At 37.6% G+C, this 26092-nt stretch overlaps 1 protein-coding gene across 5 annotated transcripts in view; it reads right to left on the bottom strand.

The window, feature by feature from the left end:
* Positions 1-26092, bottom strand: part of camkk1a (calcium/calmodulin-dependent protein kinase kinase 1, alpha a) — a 140568-nt gene that overhangs the window by 11977 nt on the left and 102499 nt on the right. For 3 of the 5 annotated variants that reach the window (XM_051696695.1, XM_051696693.1, XM_051696694.1), the window contains 10 exons: positions 23259-23310; positions 22780-22913; positions 20333-20369; positions 14419-14440; positions 11916-12004; positions 4860-5059; positions 4507-4560; positions 4232-4305; positions 1883-1970; positions 502-630 (listed from right to left, as the gene is read on the bottom strand). In XM_051696695.1, the coding sequence (XP_051552655.1) occupies positions 502-630; positions 1883-1970; positions 4232-4305; positions 4507-4560; positions 4860-5059; positions 11916-12004; positions 14419-14440; positions 20333-20369; positions 22780-22913; positions 23259-23310 (879 nt within the window). Of the gene's footprint in view, positions 1-501; positions 631-744; positions 846-1016; positions 1971-4231; positions 4306-4506; positions 4561-4859; positions 5060-11915; positions 12005-14418; positions 14441-20332; positions 20370-22779; positions 22914-23258; positions 23311-26092 lie in introns of those variants that run through there. The other 2 variants (XM_051696696.1, XR_007897095.1) reach the window with 2 other exon arrangements.

Consider the following 26092-nt stretch of genomic DNA (forward strand, 5'->3'; position numbering starts at 1 on the left):
AATTTTGAATTGCAAAAATGTTGTAGAGCAAAACGTGCCAGTCTTTCAATTAATCGCAAACCACTATTCTATAAACCCATTGGAAATTCCCGAAGGAACCCATGGCTCAAAAATGCTCATTTTAGGACTACTTTTACGGTTTTAGGACTATACACTGAACAGCTCTATACAACTGAGTGAAAAAATACAACGTACAAATACAAAACAAGATGAATGGAAAAACAAAGGTCAGCAAAAAAAAATACTTCGTTGTATATTTACTGGAACATGATGGTGTGAAGGACATCAAGGAAAAGCTAACAGTTCAGTGGCAGGGTCAGTTTGACATGTGGTGGGGTTTTACTTGTTTGGTGTGAGGTCAAGTGTCTTAACATTCTTATTCAAGAACTTATTGAGAGCAGTGAGGTGTATTATACACTAAGGGCAAGGTTCAAGTGTTCATGTAATTGCAATTCAATAGCACATATTCATGTGTTATTTCTTAAACACAAAAACACTTACCACAGCAGAAAGGCTAGGGACAAACTTTACAGAGTTCTGCACCTCCTCTTCAGTGACTTCCACCACAGTACAATGTTCCTCTTCTAAAGGCAATGGGTCTGCCCCATCATGAGTTACCCAGGGGTCCACCTGTAAACACACACACACACACGTGCTGTAAATGAGAATGAATTACACATACAGTGATTTTCAAAAGGTCCAAAAGTCTGAGTCCATTAGTTAAAATGCTTCTAAAATTAATACCTTTATAATTGTCATTTAAACTGTCATGAACTCCTCAAGTTTGTGGAAAACCTGATGATTACTTTTATCCCAGAATGAATTGTCAATGTTCCACAGAGCATCTTGTAATGGTGAAAACATGGTCAATGTTACAAATGTATTTATAGTGATCTAGAATTAGTGCAGAATTTGAAATGTCTTATAAATTTCACATTTTTCAAAATCAAATGTAATCAAAATAATTTTATTTTAAAGTTTAAATGGGATTTGAAATACAGATTTTCTGAACACACTGTAAAAGGAATGCAATCCCAATCCATCCACTCCATCTATTCCATTCATCCATCCAAAAGACACAGTGATTAAAGCGATCAAATGTTTGTCCTACAAACAGAAAATTAGAACAAGGATATAGGAGTGTAGAGCTGCTGAGTTAATGTAGGGCGTGCAGCTCTGATTAAAGTGTGCTCTGGGGATCACTGCTTTAATGGAACATTTTCTGGGTAATGACATACAGCCAGGAGTCTCTGAAGGCCAAGTGTCTGTGTGCGTGTATGTGTTAATGTATGTGTGTGTGCTAATTATCCACACACACACTGTCACACTGAGACAGCAGATGGAAGTTTCCAGAACTGAACCAAAAATTCCTTCCATGGGGATTTGCTGATGTATTTCTGTCCAAACTCCAAGACTTGTAGATGATTAAAAAACAATATTAGAGATAGAGTGTTCAAGTATACAGTATTTCATAAAAAACAATCCTTGAAAATGGCTCAAGGATGGCCTTCGATAGAAACAATGCTACCATTGTGAGACTGCAGACTATGGTAATGAGACTCTTTTTAAAATATTGAATATAATTTGAATATAAAGTGATGTCTTTGTAGGAATGATACACTCTCTCTGGTATAAAAGGGGGAATTGAGTGGCTTCTGCAGCAGTTTTGTGAAGAGAGGCCTAGTGAAAAAATCTGTTGAGGAAATTTATAACGTTAGCCTGATTAAAAAGGTAAAATACAGAGGTTTGTTTCTGTGTAACTAGATGCACTCCTCAGTGGATCTTTGAAGCTCAATATCTTGAGTTCAGAAGATGAAGGTGAAAGCGATTACTCACCACTGTCAATGTCAAAAATGCTCCATTGTGTTTTTTCCAGACTTACTTTGATCTCTGGAATGGTGATCCTTGTGTCTGGGGTTTTGTCCAGCATTCGTAAGATCAGGTCCTTTAGCCCCTGGCTGACAGCAAGCCTGAGATATCACACAAACACATACCAAACAGCTGAAGCAGAAAAACATCTGACGGAACTGCTAGACAGTGACAGCATGGTTTTACTAGAGGTTAGAGACACTGCAGAGAGAAGAAGCACTGTTCCAAAACCCCCTCTGACTGTCATACTGCTTCTGTAAACATAATGGGTGTTTGGAGGTGTATGAATTTGAGTTATAGCTTGAGTTTCAGAAACACCCCTTACATAAACAAAGACATATATGAAGTAGCAACTCCAGTCATTTGGCTGAAAAAGTATCCTAACCTTACTTTGAGTTAATTTGCAAGTAGAGTACATAATAGTGGAATAAAATTGAGTAGCGTACAGTATAGTTGGGCAGAGTACAACATAGCACAGCAGGGTGGAGTAGCGTACAACATAGCAGAGGAGATTACAGTATAGTAGAGTCAAAGCAGCAAATGGTATAACCCTTATATGCATACCCCGGGTATTTTGTGACCCTGGGACCTCATGCCCCCCACCACTTTAGTATTCCTCAACTTTCTCTTGTAAATAGTGTCACAATAAAAAAAGCCAAAATTACAAAAGATAATTTTTTTCTAATTGCTTATCAAAATTATATTGGGTCCTAAGTAACTCGATATATGTAATACTTTTACATCTTTGTTTTTTTTTGTTTTTTTTTTTTACAAATAACAACTAATAACAAATAACTATATCATGTTGATTTTCTGTACAACAATGGTAGATTATCAGTATCCCATTTGCATGTTCACATACAGTACATATTATACATATTAGTTACTCTGTGGCACTGTTTCTTTTTCTTTTTTTATTATTGGCTTGGCTTAATTTATATTTGACATTATTTGATAAAGAAGAAATGTGGAAGTAAACTATAGCAAGTACAACACATGAACAGTTGGATATGGCTCTTGCCACGTGGGTGTCCTACTTATATTCTGTAAGTTTATTCATATATTTAGACTCAATAAGTGCCTGAGACAATACATGTGTGGCTTATCAAACATATTCCATTCTATTATTTTCTAAATGTCTTGAAAATACTTTGACAATTTGACACTATCTGGGCATTTTGTAGATCCATTTGTGATAGATATACCTTATTTACAGAGTCGCTAAAGAACCGATATATTTAATAATGTTTGGCGAAACACCCATACATGTAAGGGTTAATAGAGCACAGAGTACAGTATAGTACAGCCTTGTAGAGAAACATACAGTAAAAGCAGAGATAAGTAAAGCAGAGTATCATACAGTGTATTAGAGCATAAAAGAAATTACAAACAAATGGCATTATTAGCAAATAACAGTCATATTGTCTTTTGCAGAGTTTCCCAACTGGAGGTTCTCCTGGGTGTTCTTAATAAACCTGCTGTTCATTACATTGTGATAGGAATGCCAAATTACATTACAAGCACTTCAGGTATTTCAAGAAAATAATTTTGTTTACGGGGTTAAATTGAGATAGTGATTGCATTGCTTCTTGCCGTAATGGCTCAGACACAGAATGAGATGCAGCATGACATCAGTGTGTATGTGTGAGAGGTCATAAGAGAGAATCTTTCATTAGCTGATGACTTGTCCAAACACACACCAGATGACTTTCACCCGACTGGCCTCTGGCCTTTTACACACACACACACACGCCAGACAAACACTTGATTCATGTACATCATTCAAATAGACACACAGATGTCTTTTGCTTTCATGACCTTACTAACTGAGAGACTACATGGAATATTTGTACTTTTAAAAGTAGATTTGCCATGACGCAGCACTAATAAAATGAACTAATAAAGGCAAAAAAGATGATTAAGTTAATGTAATTAAAATATAAAAATTCCCTTATACATTCATACAAATTTTAACCTAAAATCTTGATGTTGATTAACAAAAAAGTTCAGGGACATATTATTTGTCATCTACCTACAGTAAAAACAAATAAACCTATAATTCAAGAAAGTGGCATTTCTTTAGCTCAACTGGTTGAGCATGGTGTAAGTAATGCAATGCCAAGGTCATGGGTTTAATTCCCCGGGAACACACGTACTGGGAAATATTTACTGTAGCTTGTCGCTTTGCATAAATGCATTTACCAAATGTGCAAATGCAATGTTAATGTAAACCATTCATCACCCAACTGCATACACTCAAAGACCTCTGGCATTTTCTCTCTCTGTGTGCTCTGTCTTTTATCCTCAGTATCTCTCTTCCTGCAGGACAGCAAATATGTCCTACACAGCGAGGGGGACTTACATCTCAGGGAACTCCACCGGCTTACTCTTGATCTTATTGTGAAGTGCCAGTATGTACTCATCAATAAATGGGCACTGGAGGACAAGGAAGAAAAATAGAGGAAGGGTGGGAGAAAGATCAAAATCATAAATCACACAAGTGCCACTGCAGTAGCACACTGTCTTGTGTATCATTCTGATATGTAATCTCAAAGAGAAGAGTTACTGCTATCACTCTTGTCAGAGCAGAAGCAGGCTGAACTATTGTCTTTCTCCATCCTACATGAGCAGACTTACCTTGCCATACACAAAGCAATAGAGGGTCACTCCCATAGCCCACACATCCAGAGCCTACAACACAACACAGTGATGTCTGTTACAGAGAATTCTATAGTGTGTTGCTCTATTCAGATGATTGCTTGCCTTATTCTGACCTTAAAGGTGAAATATGTACATTTTTCCATTTTAAAGGAATCACCCAAAGCTATCATATGACTTTAGAAGACTTGTAATATATTGAACAAGTCGTATGGACCACTTTTAAGATACTTATATGGTGCTTTTTTGTCATTTTGGAGCTTGAAAGTCCAAGTCCTCATTCACTTACATTATATGGAAAAGAATGGCCAAGATATTCTTAAAAACTTTACCTTTCCACTGAAGCTCTTGCGGTTGTCCGATAGCGTCTCTGGGGCCATGAAAGCAGGAGTACCGGCAGTGCTGGAGAGCAAGGCATCATTACCCTCAAACTGGTTACTGACCCCAAAATCAGCAATCTTGACATGTCCATCATCTCCCAGTAACAAATTAGATGGTTTGATATCCCTGTGAACGATCTTCTGATAGTGCACTGTGCAAAAATAAAGAACATAGCAAAGACATAATGAGAAACAACTCTCAATTAAATTCAGAAATCATTTGTTTTGACATACAAGTAATATTGCCAGTACATTGTGCATGCATGTTCTGTAAGTGAAAAAACAATAATGAGAAGCTATGTTTCAAAAGCTTGCTGTTTGCTGATAATCGGCTTCAAATCCCAAATTTTGATAAACTTGATAAAATAAATGTACCTCATTTATCTTTAAGGCTTCTTTCAAAGTTGTTTGAAGAAGTTTTAGAAGCTTTTTAAAAAGTTCACCAACAAAATTAACATTCTATCATTATTTACTCACTCGTGTTGTTCCAAACCCATATGACTTACTTTCTTCCAAGGAACAGGAAAGGTGATTACTTGAAGATTATCTGAAGAATACCCTGGTCATTCCTTATTCACTTTATTTATATGGAAAAGAATGGCCAAAATATTCTTAAAAAATTCACCTTTTGTGTTCTACAGAAGAGAGAATGTTTGAGAATATGTTTTGGAATGACATTAGAGTGGTTAAATGACAACAGCATTTTTGAATTTTGGGGGAAACTATTGCTTTACAAAAGGCACTTTTTTTTTTTTTTACATTATATGTAACAGTGTTGGGTACATTACTTTTGAAATGCAATCTGGTACTGATTATAAATGGCAAGTGTAATTGTACTCAGTAACAATCTTCTAAATTACACTTTATAATCTAATCTGATTACTTTAGGATTTACATTACATTTATGAAATTTTCATGTACCCCTTAGCACCCTCTTGCTGCTACCTGGAGGTCCCTGGACCCCAGTTTGAAAACGTCTTTTTCAATGGATATAATAAAGGATATAAAGGCATAGATAGTATAGCTCAGTTATTATTATTATTTGCTCATCCTCATGATATACCAGGTGTGTATGACTATCTTTCATCACCAGAACACCTTTGAAGAAAAATACAAAAATATCTCAGCTCAGTAGGTCCTTAAAATGCAAGTGAATGGGGATTCTATTTTTAAAGCTCCAAAAATCACAGAGAGTCAGCATAAACGTCATCCATATGCCTCCAGCTGTTAAATTAATGTCTTCTAAAGCAACACGATCGCTTTTGGTGTGAAAAAGATCAATATTTAAGTACTTTTTTAAACTCTAAATCATGCTTCTGGCATTTGAAACATGTGAGAACTGATGGACGTGAGTCACAGCCGGAAGGGATGCACTGTTTACAATTGAGGAGGAACGTTGTACAATAGCTTGGTTGGTTTTGATTTAGATCTGTATCTAGTTTCTTTACTCACAATGGTGCGCTTGTGTACTTATCCTGGATGTTTCAACTGAGAGGAGAACGTGAGATTATGTCCATATCATGGCAACGCAATACATCACGAGACCGCATGACTTCCACCCTCTCGTGAAGCTTACCGGAAGCGATGATTTAGAGTTAAAAAGTACTTAAATATTGATCCTTTTTCACACCAAAAGGGATCGTATCGCTTTAGAAAACATTAATTTAACTGCTGGAGTCGTATAAATGACGTTTATGCTGACTGTCTGTGATAAGCTGACTGTCTTTTTTCTTCAAATGTGTTCTGGTGAAGAAAGGAAGTCATACACACCTGGGATATGATGAGGGTGCGTAAATAATAAGAGAATTTTCATTTTTAGGTGAACTTTCCCATTAAGGTTGAGCACAGCAAGTCAAGAGATGGTAAAACATCAAGTGTTTAGTGACTACAAGAAGTCTCATCTTAACTATGAAATAGACAACAGGTTCAACAGGGTCACCCTGGCCCAGGCACACAGGAGCTGAATTTGGCTGGTTAAGAAACGCCTTCCTGTCTCAAGTGGTCAATCAAAGATAACCTGACTGCCACTTATCATCTTTCGGTCTTATGTCATTATGGTTTTATGTGATTAGACAAGAGCCGCGTCTTTGATCTCTGTTCAAGATGACATGTTTAATGAAAAGAGAAAATCCATTAAAAGGGAACAAAGATGTGTGCTCAAAGTACAAGCAGGTTATTGTACATTATTTCATCGTTGTCAGAATGCAATGTGAATGTGACATGTCAAGTGTGCCACAGTTCATGTACTGTATGCAGTCTCTTTTAAGTTAGAAGAAGCAGTTTACATATCATAAAACCTACACACATATGTAACCACACACACATTCGAGTACTGTTAAATCATTATATTTACTTGGCCCCCTGAGATAGTATGGATGCATGGTCTGATTGCTCTTGTAATTCAAATTAACCTAGCAGATTACTTAAATCTTCTCTGATTTACAGTTCTGGATTCAAGTGAGTTAAAAGGAACTCGCTTCTTAATACAATTCTGTTTTCCGCCTACTTTATGTGAGCTGTAATAGCACAACATTAATTGTACCTTTACATAGAGCTTACTCTTTACATAGAAAACAATGATAATAACTTCATTTAAATATTTAGGATGAAATGCAATTCCAGAGCATTTAGTGCCTGGTTAAAATGGATTGTGAGTAGTTAATGAACAAGATGCAGTTTTTTGCACTGAAACTACTGTGTGCAAAAGTAGTGCAACTGTTGCAAAAGTGAATTTGACACTCAGTGTATGGAATCCTTCGAGAAAATTGGACTGTGTGAGCACTACTGCAGGTGAGATTTACATAATGACCAATCACAAATTCCACTTACAATGAAACAGAGTATGAATGCATGCACTGATTGCTTTCATGCTGTATATTAAACTAACAGATTACTTCAATCTTCTCTGATCTTCAGCTCTGGCTTCGAGTGAGTTAAACAGAGCTTCATGCCCCATTTTTAAACACGAACAGACCACAAATTACCAACACAGTGAAAGGAGTCCTTTGTGAACACAGACTGATTTGTGGCTAATCATGCAAATGACCTGTTGCCATCCAGATGGTTGCCACAGTGAGTGTTGCCTGGTTGGTATGATTCAAATGAATTAATGAACATGAAGTTTCCACATGATGCGAGCGCAAAACAGACTATCTGGAATCAACTCAGCTTAGCTGATTCTCCTTTATTCAGCAATAATAAGAGACCATTGTTATGTAATCATTATGTTACAACATAAAAGTACTTCTCTCACAAGTCATGTTTCTTCTTCTGACAGATGACAGACAATCAGAACATCCTTTAGAAATAGCACATGCATAAATACCTCTTTGTTGCATTGTTCCTCAAGATGGCGCCGAGTATGGCTGCTGCATTGCGAACTCCAACACTACATAGTAGTGTTTTGTTTGTTTTGTTCACAATTCTTATGTTTTTTGTCTTGGATGTTGTCTGCCTTATTGTCTACGACAGACAAACACTTTTGGACATTGGTTCAGCAATTTCACACCGTAAACGGGACTTCAAATTCCTCAATGCCGACCCGCTGTTTACAAACATGCAAGCGGAGCCCTTTGTCTGGGCAGCCCGGCCGCGGAAACGCAAAAGAAAAAGGGGAAACAGAGCCGGCGTTCTCATCAGAGTAAGACGCCGCGCAAATTGACCCCCGCTACCCACTATTCTACTGGCAAATGTTCAGTCTCTGGATAACAAGCTATGCGAGCTGAAAGCGCAGATCTCTTTCCAATGAGAGACGAGGGACTGCTGCATTATCTGCCTTACGGAAACTTGGATGTCTGCGGATATTCCAGACTCAGCCTTTGAACCCGCGGGGTTCTCCGTGCACCGAGTGGACAGAGCGAAAGACCTCTCAGGTAAAAGCAGAGGTGGTGGTGTTTGTTTTATGATCAACAAATCCTGGTGTGATCAGAGGAATGTACATTCTATCAAGTTTTTCTGCTCTCCTGATCTGGAATTTCTCATGCTTCTGTGTCGACCATTCTGGTTACCGAGGGAATTCACAGCGGTCATTATCACTGCTGTGTACATTCCCTCACAAGCCGACACACACCGGGCAATCAAGGAACTGTATGGGAGTATAAGTGAGCAGGAAACCGCGCACCCTGAGGCCACGTTCATTGTTACTGGAGACTTTAATAAAGCCAGTTTATAATCAGTTGCACCAAAATACCACCAGCACATTAGTTTCAACACATGAGGGACCGGGTTTTGGACCATTGCTACTCTCCGTTCCGGGATGGCTACAAATCCCTCCCCCGCCCACCATTTGGCAAATCGGATCACTCTTCCATTCTGCTTCTGCCCGCTTACAAGCAGAAACTGAAACAGGAAGCACCCACTCTCAGAACGATCCAGTGTTGGTCGGACCAATCAGACTCTACGCTACAGGACTGTTTTGATCACATGGACTGGGAGATGTTCCGGTCCGCCTCTGATGACAACATCAAGCTTTACGCTGATAGCGTAATGTGTTTCATCAAATAGTGCGTGGAGGACATGGTTCCGACCAGAACAATACGGATCTATCCGAACCAGAAACCATGGATAAATAACGATGTTCGCGCGGCACTTAATGTGCGGACCTCCGCTTTTAATTCTGGGAACGTGGAGGAGCATAAACAAGCCAGTACAGGAGCAAGATTGAAGGACAGTTTAACACCACCAACTCTAGAAGCATGTGGCAGGGAATTAACATCATCACGGACTTTAAAGGGAATAAAACCTCCGCCATGACCACCACTGCCTCTCTCCCGGATGAGCTAAATACTTTTTATGCTCGTTTTGAGGGAAATAACACCGCCCTCGCGGAGAGAGCTCTCGCGGCCGAAGCTACAGAGATTAGTTCACTCTCCGTCTCTGTAACCCGATCCTTCCGACGGGTGAATATCTGCAAAGCCGCGGGTCCAGACGGCATTCCGGGCCACGTCATCAGAGCGTGCGCGAACCAGCTGGCTGGTGTTTTTACGGACATTTTCAACCTTTCCCTCTCTTTGTCTGTAGTCCCCACATGCTTTAAAACATCCACCATTGTGCCTGTTCCAAAGCAATCAAAAATAACTTGCTCAAATGACTGGCGTCCTGTTGCTCTGACCCCCATCATCAGCAAATGCTTTGAGAGACTAATCAGAGATTACATCTGCTCTGTATTGCCACTCTCTCTTGACCCATTGCAGTTTGCTTACCGCAACAACCGCTCCACTAATGATGCCATTGCATCTACAATACACACTGCTCTCTCCCACCTGGAAAAAGAGAACACTTATGTGAGAATGCTGTTTGTAGACTACAGCTCAGCATTCAACACCATAGTGCCCTCCAAGCTAGATGAGAAACTCCGGGCTCTGGGCTTAAACAGCTCGCTGTGCGGCTGGATCCTGGACTTCCTGTCAAGCAGATGCCAGGTGGTTAGAATAGGCAGCAACATCTCCTCATCACTAACCCTCAACACTGGAGCCCCACAGGGCTGTGTTCTCAGCCCACTACTGTATTCCCTGTACACACATGACTGTGTGGCAACACATAGCTCCAATGCCATTATTAAGTTTGCTGATGACACGACGGTGGTAGGTCTGATTACTGACAATGATGAAGCAGCCTACAGAGAGGAGATGCACACTCTGACACACTGGTGTCAGGAGCACAACATCTCCCTCAACGTCAGTAAGACAAAGGAGCTTGTGGTGGACTTCAGAAGAAAGGACAGAGAACACAGTCCCATCACCATCAATGGAGCACCAGTGGAGAGAGTCAGCAGCTTCAAGTTCCTGGGTGTCCACATCACTGAGGAACTCACATGGTCCATCCACACTGAAGTCGTTGTGAAGAAGGCTCATCAGCGCCTCTTCTTCCTGAGACGGCTGAGGAAGTTTAGAATGAACCGCCACATCCTCACACAGTTCTACACCTGCACTGTAGAGAGTATCCTGACTGGCTGCATCTCCGCCTGGTACGGCAATAGCACCGCCCACAACCACAAAGCACTGCAAAGGGTGGTGCAAACTGCCAGACACATCATCGGAGGTGAGCTTCCCTCCCTCCAGGAAATATATACAAGGCGGTGTGTGAAAAAAGCTCAGAGGATCATCAGAGACTCCAGCCACCCGAGCCATGGGCTGTTCTCACTGCTACCATCAGGCAGGCGGTATCGCAGCATCAGGACCCGCACCAGCCGTCTCCATGACAGCTTCTTCCCCCAAGCAATCAGACTTTTGAACTCTTGATCTCCCACGATCAAAATACATCAGCACTGCACTTTATTACCCTTACTCATATCTCACACCGGACTGTCATAAATTATATTATTATTATATTATATTCTCTCTTAACAACTGACAATCAACCGACAGCCTGAATGTCAATACAGTACAATAATGTACATTCTATATATACTACTATATATACTTTTTTATATATTTTTATTTTTTATTTTTATTGAATAATGTGTATCTATATAGTGCATATTGTATACTGGACAGTGTATGTTATTATTTGTATATTGTTGTGTGTAATTATGTGTATATCAGACATTTAAATTGTGCTGTGTTAATTTGATATTATTGTAAATTGGCATATGTCTCATCACTGTCACGACTGCTATGTTGATCGGAACTGCACCCAAGAATTTCACACACCATTGCACTTGTGTATATGGCTGTGTGACAGTAAAGTGATTTGATTTGAATACACAAGCACACTGCCACATTCACTCACTTCATTAGTGGAACAAGATGACATGATGCGTTAGAACAACAAACACAAGGATTAAGGCAGAGCTCTCTTGGGTCTTTATTTTTACATAAGTAATAATGATTAATCTCAGCCACTAATATCAGCTGTAGGAGTTTGCTTTGCCCCACTCTGCTCATGGGATTTCTAACTTGCAAAACTGTGTCAAGGTGGTCTCCTTAAGAACTCTGAACTAAAACTGAAACCCTGTGAATTTGGCCAAACAACTTGAACACGACTTTCAAAATGAAGGAAGTGACTCACAGTACTCGATGCCCAGAACAATATCTCTGAAGTAGGGCCATGCCTGGTCCTCACTGAAGGGACTGTCGGTGGGGACCTCCATCACAGGCCTGGTGACCAATGGAGACACAGAATTGCAGCTTTATTGTCAGTTAACTGATAAGGCATTAATAAGGTATTATAGGAAAGCAGCCACAGAGAACAATGATTAATTAATGGAGAAATAGTCAATGAAATGATAAGTAGAGCAATAACATTCAAAATTCAGCTTAGGAGAGGTTCACATTAAAAGACAATAAAGTATCCAGAATATCCTTTTGCCGTAGTCTCAGTTTAAAACATGGGACACAGGGTCCAAAATGAACTTTTTAGCCATGAACTTTTTGAAAAAATTCACAGACATATTTCTTACCAGTAAGACACTATATTATTATTGTTATTTTTGCATTTTTGCCATTTTATTTCACACAATAATGGAGAGGAGACAGTAAATGGGGGCAGTGTGATCAGGAAATGACCCAAGCTGATTCGAACTCTGGCCAGAGATTCTCTTAAATTTAAGGTGATAACATCCCCAGCTCTACCACAGGAGTGAGTGTAACGGTCAACATGGATCACTTGAGTCTTCATGTCAACTGACGTCAATGAACCGCTACAACAGTAACAGTTTGCGGATCCCATACAAATGAATATGGATAGAGTGGTAAACTGAAACCTACCTTATGCAAAATAGTCCATGACATCTCTTGTAAAACAGCAATTCTTTTGTAGTAAACTCTACACACAGTTCACTCCAAAAGGATTGTTTAGTGTAAAACATGTTAAAGATTTAGCGGGCAGGCGGTCAATTCATTAATTTGATAAGCTGTTACCTCACAAAAGCAATTTCTTCAGTGTACTGAAGCATCTCATCCATTGACATCCACTCAAAAATAATGGCCTCTGGTCTCCTTGCCAGTGTAACGCCACGTTATGCTCTGTTTTGCTTATTCAGGTCACCTGCCTAGCACCTCAACAGGAAGCAGTTCCACCATTTTGCATAATTTTTATTAATAATATATTTTTGTACCTATGACAATGGATTTTTATGCTGTTTTTCCATGCATATACTGTACAGCGCTGGTCATTGTTTATCGAAATGAGCAAGTATCCGTGTTTGGGTGAAACTGCACCTGTTACAAACAACGTCAAAAGAGAAAGCCATTTTGTTCTTCGTATTTTAATTTTGGTAGCCTAATGCGAGAAGCATTAAATATATGTGACAACGCATAGAGTTCTGAAGAAAACAAACTTTAGCCATTCTAGACAAACTTATGATGGTAAATTTTCCACTGGGATAAAGTTTTTAGAAGACGCGCAAGTCATGACAGATGCTTTCTTGAGTAGATGCTCGCTCATCACTTACTTTACATCAGATTATCGTTCTTACAATTCAATCATGTAATGCAGCTCCTAATAAACGTATCTGCCTTATCAGAGTAATGGCCGTTTTTGCATTCATCTACGCTATTTTTAAAAAACAATTCTGACTTTTTTTTTTTTATGTATACCTGCACTAGAAGAACATCTTTGCCGTTTTTAAGACGCTGTGTCAAGTTAAAAACTTCAACTGTTAAAAACGCATTGAGACACCTGCATGCTCTTCCATTCGTTGCACTGCGTCTAGATTTTCTTAATTCAAGAACACATGCGGTCTAAATGGCTTCTAAGTCCTAAGCCAATTTTTACTTAAATTTGATTCTTTGTGAATTTTGGACCCTGCTGGGATATCAGCAAGGGGACACTGGGACACTACTGGGCTGCACAAACAGTCTATGGAATTGAACAGATCGTATGTGCACTACTGCAGGTGAGATTTACATAAAAACCAATCAAAAATTCCACTTAGCACAAAACAGGGTCCTCAAAGGCCATTTCATTCATTACCCACAGGCAGTAAATCACGATGGAACAGAAAGGCCAAACATATTCAGCCAGGTCTAGTGAAAATAGACCATTCTGTAATTATGCAAAGTTCTAATCTACTCTTTTCAAAGCAGCAGCTCACAAACACCTAGAAACTGAATCACACACTTCTCTCCCAAAGACAGGCCAGTTGGTAAAAGTAAAAGCTTGCATTCAACCAAAGTAAAATGTCATGTTTTAAATAGAATAAGGTCATATATTAAACAGGAAGACTGCTGCCCTTTAAATGAGCTTTTCTTCCAGAACGACAATGACAGAGAGAAAGCAACAGAATAAATAATAGAAGTAACATAATTAGTATTGAAAAGATTAGTCTACTCAGTGACAAAAAGAAAAAAGAACTGAACTAGAAAAAGTAGGTAATAAAAGAAGTCCCTCTGAAACAAGTCAGAAGAAAGGGGAAAACTGAGGCAGATCTAAGTGATGACAGGTATGCAAGACAAGGCAGGTGTTGAAGGAGTGATGGCGTGATTAATGGAATTACAGAGGATAGAAGACAGTGGAGCAAAAGCATCAATTATGTACAAAAGAGGTCTAAGAGGACACCACAAATACTCACCCCTTCTGCATCAGCTCAAATACTGTAGGGAGAACAGCAATAACAGAGAGAGAAAAAGGGTCTATTTAGAAGGAAAATTATTATACCAAAAATAGATATTCTGTTATTGACAAATACATTATGGATAGTCCATTCAAAAATGGTAATTCTGTCATTTTCTCACCTCCATGTCATTTTAAAGGAATATTCAGGGTTCAATAATAGTTCAGCTCAATCAACAGAATTTGTGGCATAATGTTGATTACCACAAAAAATTATTTTGACTTGTCCCTCCTTTTCTTGAAAAAAAAGAAAAAAAAAAGAAAAAAATTTCGAGGTTACAGTGAGGCACTTACAATGGAAGTGAATGGGGCCAAGGCAGGGGTGCTCATTACGTCATTCATGATCAACTGGTCAACCACTGGTCGATCTCGTGAACAGGTCAAATGGTAAAGTGAGTAGAGAGAGAAACTACTTAATGAAATTCTTAAAGATCACTTTTATTTCCTCATTTTGGCTCCCACATGGGTGGATTTCCGAAAAGTAGGATGGCAGGTGAAGACTCATTCATAAAAGGAAAGCTCTACCTGATTGGTTACGATTAGGGGTAGGGCTATAGTTTCTCAGACCAATCAGGTAGCACTTTCCTGATAAATCGTCTAATCAGGTATTGCTTTTCTCGTGAATATACTGTAAATGACTCTTCCCCTGCCATACTACGTTTGGGAAACTCACCCCCGGCGCACTGTCTGACAGATGGCTTCTTTTTGTGTGTGTGCTGCGAGAACACTCACAGTAATGTGGATACGCACCTGTGTGATGAGCAAATACATTTCAAAATGCCTGTTTTGGTGATGTATTGATAGAAACACAGTCAGTTATGTCTGAAGCAAGCGTAAACACCGGGACAAAAAAAGCGGATTTGTATCAAAATATCAGATCTGATAGACCAGCCACTGTCTATGTCATTAATATTAACAACAATAACAAGAAAACCATTCATAGATCTTGGCTGGATAAATTTAGTAGCTTTAAAATAAAATATTAATGTATTATAATCATACAGTAAAGACCTGTAAGTCCACGAGAATGTAAGAATGTTTTCTTGTAAACTTGATACTGCTGTTAGCAATTATAAGCACTGTTTTCTTAATTTTTGTCTTTGTTCTGGACTGTTTCCTTGTCTTGAATAATTACTTGAGAACTTCAAACAAGGTTTACCCAATTAACAAATTAGTCAGTATTAGTTTTTGCATTGAAAATCATCAAATTTCACTGGTATTGGTTCAGACTACTGAAATGTTGGTATCATGACAACACTGCCTACAATGTACATTTAAATTGTGCATGGTATACTGTATCTTACTGTAATACCATTATGAAAAAGTAGAGCTCATGCCATAAAAGTGTGAGCACCCCTGGTTTAAAAGCAGAGATATACATCTTTTAATAAAAAAAGAACTTTCATTTATTCTTCTGTAAAACGCATGTATTAGCTGAGCTTTAAGTTGTTTAACCCTCCTATAGTATTCGGCCATTTCTGACTGAAATACATGTTTAAAATGTAATAAAAATGGTTTCCTGAGCAGTACAACACTTCATGACTTTTCCTCCATTTGCCATCTGAACATAAAAAAAAAAAAAAAAAATTGGGCTTGATAAATAAGTCTAAGTGGTCATAAAAAAAAAAAAACCCAAAGCAACACCTTTGGTATTCGCGGTCAAAATTGACCAACCATTGAAAATGAATGGGAATGACCAAAAACAGATAAGTTTTTTCTGTCAAATACAATCAATAAATCAGCCACAATGCAGAAAAAAAAAAAGACAAGGTTTTTACAGAAATTACAAGGTGAGACTCCCACTAACACACAAACACACTTACACACACACACAAGAATGAACTGGTGAGACTTTAAAGCAACACTTTTTTTTTTTTTTTTTTTTTTACATTTGTCAAATAAAACAAATAAATCAGCCAAAATGCTAAACACACACTCAGAAATGAAGGGTTTAGACGATAACACACTCACAATGCAGAACACACACACACGTTTGTAAAATACATTTTTACTATAGAAAGTTTGAAATTGCAGTTTTTTTTTTTAAATTTTTACTCTGATTCTTCTGTTTTATACTCAACTTGAATTTTCAGAATTTTGCAGTTCATTTCTGTTTCTTGATGTTCATTTTCTTGACATTATGAATTTTTTTTTTTTTTTTTTATTACATTTATATGTTTGAAATAAAGTTATTGGTAGAAAAATGCTTATTCTGTGTCTTCACTTTGTAACACCATGGTTTGATGACAAGCATAATTACATAAATAGAGCTGGGCGATATGTAAACATTTTATCGATAATCGCCTTAAAAAATATCGCGATATACGTCCCTGAATTTTTTTTTACTTTATTGATTTTGCTTTAAAAATTTAATCCATTTATTGAAACACGAAAAACAAACAAAAGACATTTCTGAATTCAAACTGCACTTTAAACTAAATGGAAAAAAGCAATAAAATAACGAAGCGATCAAAAATATCTTATTTAACCACCTCTCCAAATACAAATATTTATCGTCTCCAACGGCCCCATTTGCCATCACGCAAGTATCCGTCAACAACACCAGGTGGAAAATTACTAATAGCCTACAGATTAAGAACTAAAGACAATCATAAATGTAAAGACAATAAATAATAATAATAATAATAATAATAATAATTATTATGATTATTAAGCCTAATAAATTCCCTTGTGTTCCCAAAATAATGCGGCCAAATGTGTGTTCTTATCGAATTTGTGTTTGTATTGCGTTTTGGTAATACAGTTAATGCTGCCCTGTGAAAAGAAAACAGAACTCAATTTTAAGTTCAAGGTGAACATGTCTTGTATTATTTTATGATTTAATAACTTTCTTCTTTGTTTCTTCAATAAAAAGATATATATTACTGAACCTGCAGAATTGCATTCACAATTGCATTCCAATGCTAACCGCATGGAAATAAAGTGAACTAAACTCACAGCACCTCCTGAGATGATCGGAGATCATTTGCAGCATTCTCATAGACAACATTATTCTTGCAAACAGTTTTCAGACAAATGAAACAGAGAAAAAAAAAAAAAAAAAGAGTGAAAACTCTTTACATGCGCCTGTTCCACGAGACAGACATGCGCGTGTTCCACATTACAGGCTCGTGCTGCACACCTCTGAACAAACAGCGAATCAGACACGGGCATTGATGGCTTTTTTGTCTTTTCTTAAAAATACAATAAAGTGTGTTTCTTCAAGCGCGTCTTTGGGACTAACAGCATTTCTCGTCATGTGTCACTCCGAGAAGTCTTACAGGTCGCCCTCCTGTTAGATGAGCAAAATTATCTGCCCATGAAATACATTTGGACGAGGAGCTTGCGAACTGGATTCAGCCTCATGACGGGTGGTACTTTCATACACTGGGCTACTGTTTAATATATTTGCTGACTTCCCAGATCAATGGTTTTGCCATTTCCAGATATTGTCGATCATCGTCTGTCAATGAGTGTCGCAATCGGCAACGGTATCTTTGTAAGACATTGTCGATATCCAATAACATCGCCCTATTGCCCAGCCCTAGACATAAACTGCAAAAACAGACATTTCAAATCAATTTTAACGTGCTAAACTTTGAAAAATAATAGTTTGATAATGTCTAAATATAAATTCAAATGCATATCTTGTGAAAAAAATTAATTTGTTTACAACAGGTCATCAGACTACACAGTTGGTGGCTACAGCCATCTACTAACTGTTACTGGCATGACATGGTTTTCACATTTTTATTTATATTTTGTTCACTGGATGGCAGCAATCTACCTCCAGTTTGTTACATTCTTATATTTTCTTCATGTTTCAACTTATAGAAGTGTAGGTTCTGATTTTTTTTTTTTTTTTTTTTTTGGTGCTTATTTGCATATGCAAATTAATGGTAACATTTAGAAATGTTCATATAAATAAGATCAAAATAGAATAAAATCCCAAAAGAAATGCATAATTTTACTGTTCTTCAGGGAAGAAAAAATGATATCATTATCATCATAAAAGAAGGCTTATAAACCTTATGATCAAAAATGACAGTGAATACCAAAGGAAGGTGCCATTTTTAATACCATAGGAGGGTTAAATCGTCATCGTGTTTTACGGTCGTTTTAGGGTTTTTCAGTTTATGGTGTTACGTTGTCATGGCAACAAAGTAGTAAAATGGGAAATAACTTTAAACAGAAAATGTTAGTAAGTGATTTTATCACACTAAAATCATGTTAACCCATATAGTTTACGTCTTGTGGCTATACTTTTGAAATAGTGAGTATTTAAACATTTACGGATTGGCCCCATTCACTACCATTGTAAGTGCCTTACTGTAACCCTGGTTTAAAGAAAAGGGGGCACAAGTCGAAATAAGTTAATCAACATTATGCCACAAATTCTGTCGATTGAGCTTAACTTGTATTGAACCTCGATTATTCCTTTAAACGTTCTTCTTTGGAACACAAGGGGAAACATTCTGAAGAATGGTGATGCTACAAAGAATTTTCGTTGATTGAACTACCCGTTTAATATTTGCTGAAATGTACAGTCCTCATATGGCTTAACCTCACAAGCTTAGGCAAATCAAATGCTTTTTAACACATAAGCATGATGTTTGCTTTTATTCACACCATTGCTCAGTGGCGTGAAGTCATTCATGATTGTGTACCACTCCATCAGTCTACAGCAACAAACACCTTATATTCATTGCTATGAGTCAGACCAGCCAACTAAATGTGTCACACTGTCTTAAATATGACACAGAATCCCACTTCAGCCAATTAGGATGATGGACTGCTCTGTATGATCTATGTGAAATATGCCACAGTCTGCTTTTCATTACAAAGTAAAGTTTGTAATGGCAGATTTAAGTGGGGTTTACACTGACAGCGTTTTTCAGCGACAAAGCAATAGGACTTCACTCATTTTTAATGAGTTCAGAGGTGATTTTAAGCAAAAAAAAGTTGGTGATTTTATGCAAATGAGTAGCAATTTGATGTGGTGACAACCAATAGGAGTAAAGACTCATGTGATCGGCCTCATCATGATACAGTTGAATGCCTAATTAACAACCAACAGTACAGCATCATGATGAATTCCAGCAATCAAATCACTGACAGGATGAACGGACCTTTACTCTAGCTGCATTCTTACAGGTTTTGAAGAGTGCACGTGCATGGAACAAACCGGATGACTAACGTCAAAGAATGGAGCCATACATCTTTTCAACAAGTCAACACAGCAGAAAGAATTCAAAGTTTCTGGGAGTATGGTGGGAAAAGGACATACTGTACACTATAAACTAACTCATTTATACACACCAATTTAAAATATAGACTACTGTCCCTCACGTTCACGTATATGTAAAGTACATTGGGGAAATCCCGGAGTTTGACATAAGACGGAAACCCCAGCATTGCAGCACAATTCCGATCCAGGTCGCGATGGAATGTTAAGGAAACAAACACAGCAACAACTGTGGAATATCTGGAAATAAAGTAATAAAATAGATCAAATAAATCAAATAGAATAAAGAAGTCTTCCTCGGATCCAATGTTTGTTATTTACTCCAGCATTGCAGGGAAATTACGCTGCCCTGGAGGAAGCTGCTTACGTACCGAGCTGCATGTACTGTATACAGGAGTAAAGAGAAAGCCGCAAACACAGTGCATGTAAAAGGGAAGGCTGCTTTCCAGCCTTAAGCAGCTTTCTCGCAATTAATAGCTTTTTGGTATCCATGTAAACAAGCTTGGTCTTTTTAAAAGAACATCTTCATTCACCGATACATTCACTGATACAATAGCAACTGAACAAGAGTTGACTTGAACAATCAAACATTACCACTTAAAGTATATAGACAAAAAAAAGAACATACCCATGTGAAGGTTGTCCTCTGCTGGATCATCCAACACCTGGAATTGAAACATGATTAGAAATGCCACAAGGGCTTGTATGATAAAATCTCGGATAATGTCTTGGAAGCTCTGTCAAACAAAACTCTGGGTTGGGAAACACTGCATATGGCATATAAACATTAATAACAAATGCATCTATAGCACCAAACATTAAAGAGGTCCTTTGTGGGGAACATACTGTACCCTTCTCTGCAATATTTCTAAAACTACTAGGTAGAGAAATCCTATTAAGAAGAGATTTATTATTTTGCTTATAATTTTATGGAACAAAACATGTTAAAAATGCATTCATTTTGCAAACATTTCTTGGGTAAACAAATTTGCAGTTCTCAGGAAAAAGGGAAGACGACTTTATCCCTTGTATCAAGTTGTGCAGAAGGCACAGTGGAATTAGCAGTGACATGCATCAGGGAGGCTTTAAGTCAACGTATCATATAAAAAAAAAAGTGAGCAGGAAAAAAAGCATCTAGGTAAGATGACGTAAAAGTCCTAGGGAGAGTTTAAAGGGAACTTACTGGACATGGACACCTTATGGATACATTACTCATGGACACATTATGCATGAATAGGCTAAACCAGTAGTTTGCTTCAGGACCCAGAATTTATATCAAGTGATGACTAAATATAACATCAAATCGAGTCGTGTTTTCCTCTACTTTGCATAGATCTGTTCGTGGTTTGTAAGGATCAGTGCATGTCCATGTTGGCATCTGCCTAATTTGGCTTGCTTTTACCAAGTGACAGATTCACCAAAACACAATAAAGTTTGATTGTATATAGTACAACATTTTTGACGTCAACAGCAAAAACAAATATATAAGGGGAGCATTTTTTCCTCCCTTTTAAAAATTTACCCTGCTGTTCACAATCCTATAAGAACAGTCATTCAATCCATTTTTGAGTTACAAACCACCGAGTTAAACCACACTGAGGTAACCACAAAAGAGAGCTAATGATGGATTTATGGCAGTGGTGATGAAATTCAATAAGCATCAGGTGCACCTCATCATTCACTGCCAGCAGAGCTCCATTTCTACATTTTTCCTAATGGCCACACACTTCAAGACAAGACTGTACTTGGGTCAGCTGTAGGCAGGCTTTGACTCACTTTCTAAGTTTCTTTAAACATTCTTTATGCTTCAATTGGATTTAACTCTCTTGCTATCCCTCTCTCTCTCTCATTCTAATTTTGCTGACGTATGTAGGTGCTGCTGTGATTGAAGAGCACTCAGATGGAACCACAGGGGCTTTTTTCTCCTTCTGTATCCCTCCACTCTACCTTCCTTTTCTTCATCCAGAAATCAGTCCCTTGTATAATGTGTTTTTACTGTATTTCCCATTCTAACCTAGATATCATGAACTAATAATATTTTTACAGCATTTATTAATATTATGTTAATTTTTAGTTCATGTTACTAATACATTAAAAGTAGTTAATGTTAAAAATGTATTAATTTATGTAGAAATTATCATTTAACAAGATTAATAAATGCTGCAAAAGTATTGCTCATTGTTACTTCATTTTCAGTTAACTATTGCATAAACTATAGTAAACTCACATTAAACTTGTAAAGTGTTATAAAAAGAAAGAAGAAAAAGAATGAATGTTGCTTCATACATCTTAAGTCACTTTTGCATATTTAACTTCAAATATATAAATCAAATAATAAAATAGGTATACAGTATATGATTTCCTTTTAAGGCTTTAAAGACTTATGAATAACATGAAAAATATGTTTTAAATATAAATATTTCTAAATACTTAAAATATGTTTTGGTCAATTTGACATTTTTGGAAGTACTAGAACTAATATTTTATATTATTTGTTTATAAAAAATAAAATATATTTTTTTATATATTATAATTATAATGATATTATTTTTCATAAAGCAAAACCTATGAGATTTTGTTTCATAATTTTTTCACTCCACAGAAATAGAGTAAGCATGTGTCTCGTCTGTGTCACTGCATGTTATTAACACTGCGTGTATGAACCCGCTATGGCCAGAAATATTTGACATTCCACGATCGTAAAAGTGAAACCGGAGCACTTTGTGCTCACTATCAAAGTTTATATTGGTTTGTTTATATTTTCGCTGGAGTTTGGTGCGAGCCTCTGCTGACAGCGTGTGAGAAGCGGTTCACGCACTCTTCCAAAGAGGAGCTGCTCTGGTTGAGATCCGCAGTGCTGCTCAGTGACGCTCGGAGTTCAACCGAATGACATACAAATGCACTGTTGATGACATTTATATATTCACTTCAAATTCCTTTATTTGGCCATTAAAATATGATTAGAATCTGAAGTGCACAATAATCGTAGTTATCTCAAATAATCAGATGATTATTTAATAATCGCGACAGGTCTAGAAAAAAGAAAGAAAGACTATTAAAAGGCATAATCCTTACCTCAACCAGTTTAACAATGTTGAGGTGGTCCAGCTTTTTCAGGATGGCTATCTCCTGGTAAACTCTCTCCAGAGGACCAAGCACCTTGGGCTGCTGTCCCTGGGCTGCTTTAGGACCTCGCGGAGGAGGACGACCTGTTCAGAAAGTGAAAGAATTATTTTTAAAAGAAATATCGGAATGGAGGATGCTGCTTTACTTTAAAAGTGTTCATGTAGCTCAATTGGTAGAGCATGGTACTAAGGTCACAACGCTATGGTTGTTGAAATTTGAATGCACTGTAAGTTGCTTTGGATAAACGTGTCTGCAAATATGTATTAAATGTAAATAGTGATTTCTAATCAGTACAACCTCAACATCTGTCCCAAGGGACAACATCTGCTGAACTCAGGCAAGAATCATCTGTACATTCAGGCACCAAAGAATATCTACATACATTCATGTTTAAAATAGTTCAGAGTAATCTCAAATGCAATACATACGTGGAAAACCATACTGTTTCATCAGCTTCTTCTTAGACACAACTTTCATTGCCTGCAAATACAGGAAGACAGAGATGCAATGAAAAAAAGAAAATACAAAAAGCCAAACGGGTTTAAACTGTTTTGCACAGAGGTGTTCTAAAACACATTTCTTTTTTCCGTTTGGCTGTCTGAGCCTTTAAAGTGGGTCACATAATCAACTGACTTTTTCATTTACATACTAATCAAACAAAGAGCTTTCACAGAGTTCAATCAACTACAGAACTCTCATTTGCTCCTGGCTTTGATGGGACACTCAAGATTCCTCTCACAGCAGTGCTCCTGCACAGGTGATTGCTAAAGTGAATATGGAAATTTGGTTACAAACAGTGAGTGACAAACCACAAGCAAGCAAGCAGACCAAAGTGATTGTGGCTTTCTTGGAGTGTAGAAAGAAATATTTATCAACATCAATATTTTAAGTTACAAATTATATGAATATGTAAGGGAAAGAGTGTATTTTAGGTCCTAAATGGTCACCTCTTTAGCTATTTACCTTACGTGAACACCTTTTTTGCCTTGTCTGCTGTATTTTTTTTAATTGACCTGCAGTCTGACACAATTTAAAAGTACAAATATTTCATTTTATAATAATTATAAAAGAATTAGCAAAACATTGTTTAAAATAGTTTCAGACAGAGTATAGTATTTCACACCGTAGGACATGTCATCTTTCCAAAAGTATTTCATGTTAACTACCCTGCTTGTGTAACGTTGGGTTCTTGGAGTGGAAGAGGAGAGGAGATGCAGGAGTAAATACTTTAAATCCTTTAATAGCAACTGTTGGAGTAGAACAAACACTGGAGTGGAACAAACAAAAGGCTCAACAATAGTAATCGTTGGAGTGGCACAAACACTAAATCACTACACCTCAGGAACGGGCAAAACTAGAGGATATTTATACAAAAAGGAACTAATGAGCGAATGGAATACAGGTGAGGATAATAAGAAACAGATGGAAGTGATGAGGGCAGTGAAACATGGGAGATGTAGTCTGGAGGAAAACTTCAAAATAAGAGTCCTTGAAGAACGTGAGGGAGACAGACTGTGACAGCTTGGAGTAGCATTTCCAATGTTTATCAAATCAAATTGTTGTGGCACCCAGAACTGGGCTAAAGCACTAACTGCAGAACACATCTATACAGTCATCTCTTTACAATGTAAGATGCTCATTTAAGGTCTGTGCAGCTGTGTCTTCTCTACTGGGATAAAAGGTACAGAGATGAAAATAGTGTGCAAACAGAATATTTGGAGCCTTATATAACAAGGGATGTGCTCTGCCACACATGCATTCTCTCTGTATCTCTGCCACTCTGCTCATTATAGTCAGAGAAAGGCAGTGTAACAGGCTGCCAGTTTCTAGCACTTGTGGAAAAGACGAGTGAGTGGTGAACCGTTTCAAATTCATCCTTGAGTTCAAAACACAGTTCCATATATATTCTTACAGAAAGAATGCAAAGTGTCAAAACATGTTGCAACCCCGTGATCTTCATTTTTTTTCTTTATTTCTCATGCTATAATTTTTTTTTAAATATTCGAGACTAACAAATGTTGAAAACACATACAGCGAAAAGAATGCAGTGAATGCACATCCCACAACAATTAAACAGGTGCTAGATCAAAGCATGAAGGGTCACAGTAAATTAAAAAAATCCACACACTGTCAAATATTTCCATTTTTGGATAAATGGAAATAAAATAAATCACAATATAGTAATGATGTGCAGATTTTTTCTTTAATTTTGTTAAACACAAAACTGAAATGAAAATGATCCTGTATTTTTAAATAAAAATGAAAAGTATGCATTCATTTTACACATAAATTCACAACAGTTTGAAATAAAAAAAAAAAAGAATTTATAAAACAGAAAAAACACATCTCCCATTTTCCCTCAAGGACATCCGGAGGAGGGCTGAGCTTACGTCTGTAGTGCTGACAAGTTTTAATAACTCAATTTGTTAAAGAGCGAAGAGGAAAATATTAATGTTTTATGAACCCATCAGAGGTAAGCGTGATGAAACAAAACAGCTATTTAGAATGCTGCAGAGACGCCAAGGACACGAACGTCAAAATGTAAATGACTGGGGATTAGATGAATCAGCAAGTAAGCAAGCCCATACACAGATGCAGTTTGTCTCAGGAGGACAATGCTACTATATTTATGCCATAAAAATATATGTTAGAATTAGAAGCAGAGCAATTATGCTAAATGTGGGGTTTGGGATTACATATGGTAAATATTAGGGGTGTAACGATTCACTCGTTTTCTTGATGCATCGATTACTAATCCTGAAGATTCATATGCATCGATCTTGAAATATAATTTTTGAATCGAGAATCATTAGTGTTGGTCAATAATCGATTTAAACTGTTAAAAATAGAATGAATCTCGATCCAGCACATTAGTATACAGTATTTTGGAATATATAAATATTAAATTAATTACATGTGTGATTTAAATGAGGAGGAACTGCTGCCGTCCACCGAAGAAGGGGAGGAGCGGTTCGGTCTGCCAGGGGCTCGAGGACTCGCTGCCGTCCGCCGGGGAAGGAATGAGCTGCCCTCTGCCACAGGGCGGAGGATCGGTTGAGGACTAGGCGACAGCGCGTCCGGGAACCGGCGAGCAAGTTCTCTCTCTCTCCTCTCTCTCTCTCTCTGTGTCTCCGCTCGCACTTTCCCTCTCCCCATGCCTCCCCTTGACTCTCCCAAAGGTGAACAGGAAGCGGGGTGGACCACCGGCTGACAGAACAGCCAGAAGGGCAGTGTCTCCCCTCCAGAGATGGGGGAGGGGGAG

The sequence above is a fragment of the Myxocyprinus asiaticus genome, chromosome 4 (genome assembly GCF_019703515.2).
Source record: "Myxocyprinus asiaticus isolate MX2 ecotype Aquarium Trade chromosome 4, UBuf_Myxa_2, whole genome shotgun sequence".
Lineage (NCBI taxonomy): Eukaryota > Metazoa > Chordata > Actinopteri > Cypriniformes > Catostomidae > Myxocyprinus > Myxocyprinus asiaticus.